Source organism: Ruditapes philippinarum, unplaced genomic scaffold (assembly GCF_026571515.1).
Source record: "Ruditapes philippinarum isolate M1 unplaced genomic scaffold, ASM2657151v2 ctg4842_1_1_1_1, whole genome shotgun sequence".
NCBI lineage: Eukaryota > Metazoa > Mollusca > Bivalvia > Venerida > Veneridae > Ruditapes > Ruditapes philippinarum.
In genome coordinates this window covers 80,798-94,142 of record NW_026854363.1, presented here as the reverse complement: position 1 = coordinate 94,142, position 13,345 = coordinate 80,798, and the positions used below count along the sequence as shown (strand labels likewise).

The following is a 13,345-nucleotide window of genomic DNA, read 5'->3' as shown; positions in this document are numbered from 1 at the left end:
AAATTTTAAAACAGTGTGTTTGTAAGAACCCAAAATTTTTTTTCCCAGGTTTGGGGAGTTTTAAAGCTCCTACAAGGTAAAAAAAGGGTTTACACCCCAAACAAACATATCCTTGTTTAATAAAGAAAATTTTTTTAAAAAAAACAGGGGGTATCCTTTTTAAAAAAATAAAAATTTTTGTTACATGAAAAACGGGTTTTTGCCTTTAAATTATTGAATGTACTAAAATTTTAAAACATTTGGGTTCGTTTTCCTTAAAAATTTAAAAAAAAATTTTCAGCAAAAAAAATTTTAAGGTTTACATCAATTTTGGGTTAACAAAAAAAAAGAACGGTTTTAATAATAAAAGGAAAAGTCCTCCCCATTTAACATGGTTCCCCAAAGGGGGGAGGTAAAAGAATGAGTTGGAAAATCCATGTACTTTTCTAAATGGGAAGGTTTTCCCCAAAAGATTTTTTTCGATGGCGAAAAAACCATCTGAAAAATTTTCCCCAAAGCGAAAAGACTTTTATTAGCTTTTCAACCACCACAAAAGGGATTTTTAGAAAAGAAAGGCCCCAGCACCCCCAGTGATGAAAACAAATTTGATAAAAATTTTAGGCCCTTTAAATCCCAAGGGACAAAAAAAACAAAACAGCTTTATGCCCCTTTAAAATTTTGGAAAACAAACTGGCATTTGAGTGTTATTTTAACAGTTAGTTGGAAAAATCCTTAATTTGGAAAAATCTTACACACTGAAAAAATTCCAAAAACTTATTAAAATTTTTATTTAATTTAAAGGGGTTTTGTTTTATTTGTAATTTTAAAAGGTTAAAAAAACCCCGAGAAATTTCAACCTTTAATGAGAAAATAAAGGGGCCCAGGGTTTTAAAATTTGTTTTAGCAAAGGGAAAAATTTTTAGCCCCAATTTTGGTATAAGAAAAAAAATTGAAAATTGTAATTAACGATAAAAACGGCAACATTGGACCGTTGTCAATTAAGCAGGGGAAACAGACACAGATAATTAAGTAAATAACGTCAGACACTCAACGGCTACGCTACGTGAATAATAAAAATAATTCAAGCATGAAGTTATAACTGCGGTGTAACTTTCAACTATTTTGAATCAAATATGCCATAAATACGGAAACATCCTGGTGCCAATTAATCATGTTCTATAAAAAATGATAACTCCTACGTTGGAGATAAAAAAAAACCTAATTATGAGTTTCTAACTTCTACGTAGGATTTTAAAAGTCCTACGTAGAACTTTTAAACTCATACATAGGACTTTTAAACTCCTACGTAGGACTAATGAAGTCCTACGTCGGAGATATAAACTTCTTATTATGCTTTTATATCTCCTAAGTAGGAGTTTTAAATCCCGCGGCCCTTTATAAATCAGCTTTCCCCTTTTAAAATTCCCATTTTAAATTTTTGTTTTGCGCCCATTTGTCCCATTTAGGGCAAAGCAAAATTTTTTTTCTTTTGGGGACCATAGCCGCTTTTCCCTGGAATTCCCCCTAAAAAGTGTCACATTGGGGAAAAAGGTTCCCTTAAAAACCGCCCTAAAGAACAAAAATTTTTGCGGGGTTTCTTTAAAATTTTAAATATTTTCACATTTTCCCTGTTAAATGTTGAAATTCTGCTATAAGGGCCCGGGGGGTGGACGGAAAAATTGCATTTTCCCAATTTCCCGTCCCCAAAGAAACAGGGGCCCCCAATAAATTTTAGCATTGGGAACATTTTCAAATTTTTTTTTTGTTGGGCTTTTCTTTTTCTCTAATTTTTAAAAAAGTCCTATGGAGGAAATTAAAAAGGGCCGGGTTGTAGGGAGATAAAAATTTCCCCCAAGTAAAGGAGTTTATAAAGTCCTAACCCTAGGAGTCATAAAATCCTAATAAGAACTTTTTTTTATCTCCTAAAACCCGAGGAGCTATTCATGTTTTTTTAGAACAAAAGATAAATATGCACCCCAGGGACGCTTTTCCGTACCATAACAAGAAAAAGCAAAAGCACACAAAAGGGGAAGATAACTTTTTAACAAAGTTTTGAATACATAAAGTTATTTTAAAGCGTGCTTTTGGATCTTCAATGATATTATGCCATAAAAGGTGTAAATTCTGTTCATATTTTTAGCCAAAATAGTTGAAGACGAACAGGGAGCAATAAATCTTTCCCAATGTTGATTTAAGGAACATTAAGATATTCACAAAGTTGTTTCTGTTCCCATCAGCCCCTTATAGTTATGATATTGAGAACGGGTTTTGAATTGGAAAAAACGATACGTTTTGCTAATACTGTTTATGGTTCTGTTTAACAGTCCTAATAATGTCAAATAGATTTTTTTCACAAAAATAAATTAAAAAAATAAAATTTTTAAAAATGAACCTTTAAAAAAAGGATTACATTTTTTTCAGCTTTTTTTTTGGGGAAATTTGGGACCAAAAAAAAGCCAAAATTATTTTTGGGAAACAACAATTATGTTTTAACACATAAAAAGTCAAACCGAATATGAAAAGACAAAATGGTCCCTCCCTTTTTTTTGTTTAACTAACACATGAACTTAAAATACACACACAATACACACATGCAGTATAGAGTCCTTTTCGTTGAAAGTCTTTAAAACATTTTTTGCATTCTGTGTAATAAAGTTCCTTTCTTTTCATTACAGTCAAGCCATGCCACGACAAAACAATTTCTGATATGGGTGCAGCAGGTAAAAGGTTTAGAATTTGTGTTTGTTTATGTATATATAATGTTTTTGTGCTGTTTAAATGTGTACAAAACGTTTTGAGGGGAGGCATGGGGATCGAGGGTGTATGGTTATCAGCTTATAAGGTTTAGAAACCAATTTAAAAATATTTTGACAAATAAAAAATCGAATGTGAATGTAGTACCGATTTTCCAAAAGAAATATATATTTCTATTTAAAATAACTGTAAAGTAAGTCAATGAACTATACCAGTATCTTGAACTCATTGTCAAGTCAATAAACTCGTTAAGTAATTACCTTGAATATTTCAACTTTTTAGGAAATTTGGTCCGACGTGACTGACATATAAGGATACTGACTTGAAATATCTATGGTTCTCTAGGCCGTGATATCCACAGAAAATATGAATATACCCAAAAAGACAGGCTTTTAAAGTTTATATTATGCCGCGAAGAAAATGTGTTTACATTCGTATTTAAGATGGGCATTTTATCATTTTAGGTACTGACGTTTCATTGGCTGCTTTAGTGGGGGCTATTTTTTCTGCATTAGTTGTTGGTTTTCTTTTAGGAACGGCTTTCAGGCACTTCTATAAACGTTTAAAAAGAACTGTAATAGGTATTCACTTCCTGTTTAGTGATATATGAGAGTTATCTCTTTATTTGTTTAATAATAATGAATTCTGTATTATTTTTCTTAATAAATTATTGCTTTTGCGTATGCATGGATTCAGCTGTTTGGAAATTAAATGAATCACAACAATTTGTCAAACAATGTTTTATTTTTTCGATGGTCTTGTAGGCTATAAAAGTAAGCATAATAAAGGAGGACTTGTTTCAATCGTCAAAATGACTAGTATAATGCGCTTTAAAAGTCGCTTGTCCCAAGAATTTTTACTGTAAACTGGTAAATACATCTAATTATGATATTGATAAAGTTTATGTTAATAACTTATGTTTGTTAATAAAAATAGGCCACAAGACGCAAGCCCAGCACAAACAAAACCAATTACAAGAAACAGAGATTAATGTCGTGACCCTTCCGACGTAAGTTTTCTCTATAATCATCATTTTTATAACATTTTGCTCAGTTAATGTACTTTTTATATTTGACAATAAATTTGGACACATTTTAAATATCAAGATGAAAAAAATAATGAGAAGAATTCAGCGAAATAAAAGCATTGTAAAATAATAAGATGAAGCAAAGTTTAAGATTGAACACCACTCAAGCCGGTGCTAGCGGGCATGAGAGATGCTGGACTTCTATATTATATCACATGAACAGACTCAATCAACCCGAATCTTCAATTTTTATACAGTTTAATTGTTTCACTGCTGTCTAGTGATCTGCTTCCGAGGGATCACCCCTATCAAGATTTTTATGAATTTACAAGGAAAACAATGAAACATGTTCAAGTAATGTAAACATAAAGAATAATCATTCTTTTATTTAAGCGTCAAATAAAAAATATTGACAATTAGCTGCAGTTATATGACAGCTGTTGTATAACCTCTTCAAAGCGACCCTCTGTTGATAAATTACACCTTAACAGTCATAATGATGTTAACCTCTTTTGAGCAACACCTATCAACAGCAAACTTTAAATCTTTGTATCTCAAAGAGTGTCTCTCAAACGTGGAATTACTATTCAAATCTATATTTCATTGTTATTAATTGACGTTAAAGAATTGAGCAAAAAAACTGTATTGAGAAAAAAATGTAGAAACTTATCGATCTTTTAACTTTTATCCTGACTATAACACTAATTTTAAAATAGTTTGATAACTACATCTTTCGGTAATTTTGCTTACAGGAATACGTACGAACAACTTCGAAACAGAACAGATAAGGAGAGCAGGATGACCTACGACTCTCTGAATGGTATAGCTTACAGCTTTCTTTCTTTACTGAAACAAATCTTAAATTGTTGAATATCACAACATTATCACAAGCCTTCCTAATATATAACAATTCACTTGAACGATGGATCATGCATTATTGTACATTAAGATAAAAAGAACATTTATCTATTTTTGCTTTAACTTACATTCAGAAAGAGAATTGATAAAATATGTTGAACTACATTGAACGGATAGGTAATTTTCAAGGCACCACATCTGACGTTATATGACATGTACACATTCCTTTTTTGCCTTGCTTATATCGTGAAATAATGTTTTGACTGACTGTTTCATATGGTTATAGTATGAAACGTGTTAGAATGTTACAATCGATTGGCATGACTGCTAATGGTATATTGAATATACAGTTTCAATAACGAAATAAGGAAATTACAGATATAACAAAAGACTGGTATCATATATGTATTAAAATGCTGCTTACAATATGATTTGCAAACATTCATATTTAAAAGTATTATAAAAATGTACTATAATTTTATGATAAAACTACATTATTTAAATTGATAATTTAACTGATATGTCTTTCAGTCAATCACAATATGAGAATCTGAAAAAGGGATCAGGAATACCTAACACTTCAAGTCTAAACACATCGGATAAAATGTAATGAAATTCAAGATTGCGAACACGATGTTTCAAGACATAACATAAGTATGACTACGTGTCATATCATTCTTCTGTTTTATGTTACGACTTTGGTACAGTGAATGCAATTGTGGTAGTAAATTTGCTGTCCGCTATTTTCTTTATTACATTTCTATTTTTTCTTGGAAGATGTTTTATGTTTTACTTTTTGCATATTCTTTTCTACAATCGTATTGGATACAACAACATTGTCATTTGATGGTGTGTTCATAGTTTTAAAGAAATTCTAGATATGTTTTAAAGGTTTTTAACTTACATTTTGTTCAATGACAGCTTTGTCACTATAATGATAGTACGCTAGATCTAAAATAAGCCGTGGATTAGATTATGGTAATGTCAAATTGCAGATTCCAGTACATTCTATTGAGCATTGTAATGAAAACTGGTGTTCATTGATGCTAATCAAATGAAAGAAAAAACGAAGGCTGAAGAGTTCTGCAAAAGAATTGAATGTAGTTATTAATGACTTTAAGTAAAATTTTCAAGATCGTGAGCTCACTGAAAGTTCCTGCTCGCGAAAAAGACCTTATTCTCATCAATTTTTTTAAACTGAAAGAAGATCTACACTTTGTTTCTGTAAATGAAGATCAAAGTTAAAATTTATATCCCCCAATGTTCAAAACCAGTTAGATATTTTCAGTGACACTCTATTTATATTCTATATGAGATTTGCGTTATCTTGAGACAAACAAGGTTTTTTCGGGTCTTCTCATTGACCTTGCTTTTAATTAAAGAAGTTTTCATCAATTTATATACAAAATTCCAATTAATGTATCTTAAAAAATAATACATTCTCACGACGATTAACCTTTTAATCAATTAACTACACTCATATGTTAAAGACAATTTATTTATTACTAAGTAAGCTAGAACAAAACCAAAAAAGACAAATACACAGAAATATACATGGATATATTGACAAAATCAAAGCTATCTAAAAACATCGAACGCTGTTTCCTTTTTCATCAACGTTAACGCTTAGGAGATACCACATGCGAACAGACATACCACTAATGCTAAAGGATATAGCACTTCAACAGCTGTAGCACCGTTCATCATCCCTGAAAAGGAATTCATCGGTATCTAGAAATGAATAAATTATAGAAATTATTGGATTGTGTACATTTATATAAAACCGCAAGCAAATCATGATAAATGTTGTGTATGCATTTTGGATATTAAAACAAAACAGTCTTTGTGGTTGAGGTTTACGTTGCACCGACATTGTATAGGTGATAAGGAGGCTTTCCAGCTTCCCTGTTGGGAGAAAACGTCAGGTGCCTCTTTAAGCATTATTTCACCTGAGTAGAACAACCGACGTTCCGTCAGCTAACTGGATAGCTTTTCTCACAGAAAAATCCCCAAAAAGTCTTTTTTATGCTAACTTTTGTCACAAAACACTGAATTTCCGTCGATGCCTTATGAGTTTAAAGAAGTTAAAAGAAGCTATGAATTACTAAAAAAAAGAATATATGTATTTAAAGCAAATTTATTCTACTGATACATCCCTTAAATACTTTCAGACATAATGTACATGCTTTCAAAAAGATACATTTTAATGTTTCAAAGGTTTATTTGAACTGATAATTACCTGTGGTGTTGAGCGGTTGATATGTTGATAGTTCAATAGTCGAAGATGTCAGGGTAACTACAATTATAAATAGGAATTGCATAGACTTCGGATTTCTGCTAACATTATTGTTTGGGACTGCAGACCTAAACAAATAAAATGTGTTGCAGATATTGTTTTTCTAAACATCACAGCAGTATATAAGTATCATACATACCTATATAAACTTTTTTTCATAGGCCAAATGTTTAATGTCCAATATGTGTCAATGACTATAAATGAGGTTGAGTAAACTTATAATTTTTGAAAAATTAGGTAATTTAACTTGAATTGTTCATTTGTTGTTGTTGTTTTTGTTTTGCATTGGCGATTAATAATATAACAAGCTAGATAACAAAGATTCATTAAGACCACTTCTTTCGAGTATGCGGCCTGTCCGCATATGTAACACGCCCAACGAAATATTGTATACTTAATTGTATTATAACATTGGGTTTTTGTGAGGATCTGATGGAAATATTTTGTTGAAACAATCATAAAAATAGTTTCTTCATGGCTGTTTTTATTAAATCAGAACTTCGTTTTGAGTTTTTGAGTTTTGGTTAACTGGCTAGTTTATCAGGAGATACAAATGACTAATAATATTTACTAAAATCGTAAACATCAGTATAAAACTTTGGGTTATTTTCAGTTGTTGTTGAGTTTCCATAAGGATCCCCACTTACAGTAACATAACATTCAAAAGCAAGGTTGTTATCCATATTGGCATCAGCAACTGAAATATTGTACTTTAACAAAGCCACTCGTGTATAACCACACTGATTATCGCTGACTGCAAAACCATCATCGAATGTACCCAGTGGTGGTTGATAGATGATGAATTCATCGTCTGAAGCTGAATCTGATGTTCTATTCCATCTAATTACGGTTCCTGGAAAGCTTCCTATGTTAGCTGTACAAGTTAGTTCCAACTCATCTCCTACCTCAGAAGTCGCCATGTCAGATGGTGACATTCCTTGTACAATGGAACCATTCTTCCTTGCAACTAATGATGTCACTTGAGGTTTTGCTGAAATGTTCGACACATTATTTTAATATTTAGTGTCAATATGTAAGTCATTTAAGCATATAAACATGTTATTGTGATATCGATTTGTTTACGGGCAACATTATTACAAAATACTTTATTTTTCAATATTCATTAACATAAATGATCGATGTTTTGATTCTATAATATTCTATAAAATTTATTCTTCAGTTCTAATATAACATATCATATGTTGAGAAGTTGAATAAACTTCAGCTGAAGCGGCAAAATGGTGCTTTTATATGTCAATAAAACATCTATAATACATTGCATAATCACATGTTAACTGCTCTATGGTATAGACCATAGATATGTGTTAAAAGTTGTTTTAGAATCCCATGATCCTCTAGCAACATACTCTGTACTACCTGATAATAGCTTGACTTAACATAGGGGTTTCCTCTATTCTATGTAATAATGAAAATGTCTTCAAATGGAAAGATAATTGTCACACATTATCATTATCAAATAAAACTTACCATATGCTGAGAAAGTGGCATTCTCTTTAGCATCAATAATTGTTTCTATGATGATGCTTTTATATATCAATTCACATCTATAAACTCTAGCATCATCACAAACTAACTTCTCTATATTAATTGACAATGAAAGATATGTGTTAGCAGGTGTTGTAGAATCCCATGATCCTCCAGCAACATAATCTTTAGTACCTGCTACAGCTGTAATATCATCAGTTAATGTAGGACTTTCATTTGTACCTATTTCCATTAATGCTAATGTCTGCCAATCATTAGGATCTGATCCAGAAAGTGTGGTTGATTTAAGTCTTCGTATCTGTATAAGGTAAATATTTTTAATATCTGTTTCAGTAACATCACATCTCATAGTTAATGTTCCTGAACTTCCTAGTAAAATTTTCTCCCTAGAAATAGTGAAATCTATGCCAGTAACTGCAAATATACAAACATATATATATGTTGACTATTATCATACAATTAGTATAATGTCACTTTAGGTACTCTGATAGTATTTTGTTTTGATTTTGCATGTATGCCTAGTAACGGTGTTTACCGGAGGTCTCACTGTACTTTATTTCTACCAAATTCTTTTCATGTGTACTTTAAAGTATACTACGACTGATGAAACTGATAATAATACTAGCAAGAATATAAACTAGCTTTATGTTTGTTTTTGTTTTGTGTTGTTTTTCTTTGATATTCATGGGCAACTTTTGTACCGCCGAACTCAACTCCTGTGTATTGGAACATTTTGTGTTTTTGCATATGATTTAAAAATTATGTTTGACATTTGATAGAGATGAAATAAACTGCAATATATGAAATGTAGATAAAAATTTATTAAATACCAATCTCACAAACGAGAAGCACCGATCAATATATTCAATATGAAATACTTAAAGGGTATAACGTTCTATATTGTGGTTTACATATAAAGTTTGATAAAATAAATCAGTAAAATTATGTTGTTGTGATAACATTTTGGTTAATTCTCTAAAGAGGTGTAATAACAAATTTTATTGTAATCATTTATGAATTAAATGTTTCGGAACAAAATATTACACTACCATTATCAGTAAAGTTTGAACAGTTTATCAATGATTTTGTAAATGCGCCATCCGCTCATGGGATATAAACAATCATATTTTTATTTCTTTCACATTGGTAGTTTAGAAGTCTTTATTTTTCAAAATCAAAGATATAAATATTACGGAAGATATATAGCTCTACTTACACTAACTTTTGTTTAAGACAAGGACATTATTGACGTTTAATAGGTCAACACACGACAAAGTATGACCGAATTTTAATATGCGGTTCGCAAAATGAATAACAGTCCCGAAGTCTTCAGCCCATATGTCTTTTTATTCGTTTCAGGGCAAACCGAGTATCATGTGGCGTGTATATAGGTATTATATACACTTGATACATATTGAAGGAATAGTAATATGATTTCTTATAACTTTGTTATTTCTGTCATTGAAATTCCTGCTTTTGCATTGTACAATAACTTTAACAGAATGTATTCCCTTGTGTGTATACAAAGTCCACTAGCATTTAAATTATCGATAAAATGTCGTTTTTTTTTCTATTTATTCATAATCGGTCACATGACACTCCTTATCATTTGGAATCATAGAACGTTTCCTTACTATAATATAGTAACAAGTGTATTAATATTTGTTTAAAGACGAACTTAATCTAACTTCGGACGTGCGTTATATAGTTTGTATTTGTTATCTTTATGTTCCATGTTAAACATGTATCGTATAGGAAGTTTGCGTTATCTTTTTATTAAGTGTGTAAATAAGACAAATGAAAATCATTACGATACACATAACACGACACTATATTAAAAGAGATACAAACGCCTTTATCAAAATTTACAATGTTGTAGTGTTAAATGCAAATTATTGTTATCATCTCCCATTAAAGCTAAAATTCAGAATACAATATGTTCAATTCATATGATAATTAATTTTATCGGAATAAATGTCTGTATAGGTACCCATTTAATTGTGATAATATAATCAAATTGCATTGACAACAAAACAAATAAAATGTTTCTTTCTTCATCTACTTTTTTCTCTGAATTCAACACTTTTTGCGTCAGACCCCAGTAATCGGCCCTCATAACCAGCTTTTGAGTTTAACTTACCAACGTATTTCACCTTTTCGGCAAATGACCTACAACTTATTCCACTCGAGTTTTGATTCAAATTTGAAAGACAAATGACTACAGGACACAATGTTCAGGATCTATTGACACGCAGAAAATTAAGATTTGCCATTGGATCGAATACGCGACACCTGAATCAGATGATAACGTTATGTAAGGATAATGACGGGCTCTGATACTATTTAATTTCAGGAAAGATTTTAATTTAGTAATAAACCAAGGTATGGATGCAGAGCAGCACCGGCTGACATGTATAAGTTAATTTTCTAAGATTACTAGCAAGGATGTGTTTAGTTAACACTATTTTGTAGGGTATTTTTTTCTATCTCAAATCCAAACACAAAACAACAAACTCGGATAATTATTCACATCCAAAACAAAGAACTCTGATCATTATTTACATCCAAAATATACGCACTCCATTCTTTAACCATTTATACAAAATGTTTTTCACGTATATGTCTTTTATAAGAAACAATACTAAACACCTGGCGAGCCCGAGTTCTTAACTACTTATGATCAAACAAAAATAATAAAAATCGCCCCGTAATAAAACACAAAATATGTATTATGTTACAACTCTGAGATGTAGTAAAAACCACATAAAACCACCAAATCAGAACTATTTACATGTTCGATAACATACTTATTGAGCTAAACGAGAGGACAAAAATCAGTCAAAATACCGTAAAGAGTGATATAAATAGAGGATATTGAATGTGCGTAAGTTCAATACCGAATTAATTGCAAGAGTTGAATAAAATTATATCATACGAGCCCTTGGCGAGCATAATATCATTTTATTCTACGAGTGCAACAAATTCAGTAATGAACTTACACGAATTTAATATTCCATTTATCACATACCCAAAGTAAAGACAGTTTAAGGTGAAATAAGAATCATTTTTTATTGACGCGCCTATAGTATAACGCTAACATTTAGCGCGTCTTTAAGCTATGTTTGTTTAACGCTAATGACGTCACGTCAAATTATTTGCACGGCGGTGTAATACCATATTTACGGAGTCGCAAAATCGGCACGGGTATGTGATAAAAATATTTAAGTTATTTGGGAGACTCAAAAGCAAAATTGAGTGTATACAAACCAAGTTAAGCGACTTCAGTAAGAATTTCTATATTGTGCGGAAAGAAAACCCCTACAAATCTGATAGGTTGAAAATATATCATTGAATAAGAATACATTTCACTTGGCACAAGCATCGCTACAGTGCCAAAGACGAACAATAAATGTCGACCAACATAAACCAATTCCACGTGTACACAATTTTGTACATCCAATGTGCACTTGTACATGTACCCCAGTTATGTTATAGAGATTAAGTTATATGACCCAGTGTTAACGGTTGTAATGTTATATAACCGAGGCGATAGGCGTATATGATTACTTAAAATAACTAGGAGAAATCACATTATAAACAAATCTTATTTGTTTTTAAACAATTATCTAGAACAGTCATCTTATTTGACTTATATGTGAACATGAATTATGTTTGTAACTGGCGATGTCATTAACTATTTTGTTATTTTATAATTTTTAAACAGTCAATCAAATTTTTATTTACGACATTTCACGTGCGGGATATCGGTGTAGAAAAATGTGAGCTTATTGCTCTCCTGTTTAAGGTTATATTTACAGGGTCTAAGAAACGTGGAAAATATAATGTTTAACTTTTAAGTTCTCAAATTATATCTATAAAACGGCAAAATTTTTAAGTTAGTCACACGAGCAAATGTCGTTTATGATCGAATGTTGGAAATGAAAAATCTAATCTCTATGTCTTTCCCAATACGGGATATTCCTTATTTGCTAAATAATAGATAAGAAAGATGAGTAATGAGACATTAAAGACACATGTAATTGTTACGGCTTTATATCAATTTAAACTCGCCATTAAATAAACCAATTTTGATATTAAGTGAATTTTCCAATTTAGATTTTAGATTTACTTAAACTGTTAGGACAGTTACTTTCTTTATCTGAAACAAAAAAATAGAAGTATATACCTTCAAATACACAAAGTACTGCACAAATGCCAAGAATTCTTAAAAATCCCATTTTCACTCTAAGTAATTTATATAAAACAAGAATTAATGCACATCCGAAAACCGTGCAATATGCAATAACTTTGATATCAACAGTCATTTCAGTGATTTATACACGCTTAGATAACATTGATAACACGCAGTGCTTTGATTTATAGCATCTCTTTGTGCAATGTCCCTTAAGCATTTATTACAGAAACTATATTAGTAAGGTGGCTAATATTTAAAGCAGTTTTAAAACTTTAAATCACAATTATTGTGTCTGTTTTTCAGTTCAAGTAAGCTTTATCTCACTATGTAGTGTTTTTATAAATGCAAGAGTACAAATCTTGAGTAAAAGTATAACATTCTCACCCTGAAATGAGACTAAGCTCATATTCACCCCCCCCCCCCCCCTTAAAGAAACAAAAACGATTTGTTTGTTTGTTTGTTTTATTTTACGCCTTCCCAACAGTATTTCAGTCATATAGGCGTGTTTTTTCCTTACCATCGTTCCTGGAGAGTTACATCAGTACTAGACTACCTTCCTCCGCGTTAGACTACCAAAGCATCTCCCGGGGATCGAACCCACGCCAGAGAGGTAACTGGATTAGAAGTCATCTAACCCCTCAACCACAGAGGCAGTTCAACAAAAAAGAAAAACAAAAACAAGAAATGCAACATTTTAAGATAATAAATAAATAATTAAACAAAAAAAAAA

The 13,345-nt window shown here is 31.1% G+C and overlaps 1 protein-coding gene and 1 long non-coding RNA gene across 2 annotated transcripts; one reads left to right on the top strand and one right to left on the bottom strand.

Annotated features, from left to right (window-relative positions):
- The first annotated feature begins 3,661 nt into the window (after window positions 1-3,661).
- Window positions 3,662-5,361, top strand: LOC132739954 (uncharacterized). The gene is made up of 3 exons (XR_009627080.1): window positions 3,662-3,742; window positions 4,513-4,580; window positions 5,150-5,361. It is a non-coding gene; the product is annotated as an uncharacterized LOC132739954 (long non-coding RNA).
- An 883-nt stretch (window positions 5,362-6,244) lies between these two features.
- Window positions 6,245-12,750, bottom strand: LOC132739964 (uncharacterized). Its single transcript, XM_060727816.1, has 5 exons — window positions 12,607-12,750; window positions 8,403-8,834; window positions 7,486-7,905; window positions 6,858-6,914; window positions 6,245-6,327 (listed from the first exon to the last, which is right to left on the bottom strand). The coding sequence occupies exons 1-5, from the start codon at window positions 12,743-12,745 to the stop codon at window positions 6,245-6,247; spliced, it is 1,131 nt and encodes a 376-aa protein (XP_060583799.1). The 5' UTR covers window positions 12,746-12,750.
- Between the last annotated feature and the right edge of the window lie 595 nt (window positions 12,751-13,345).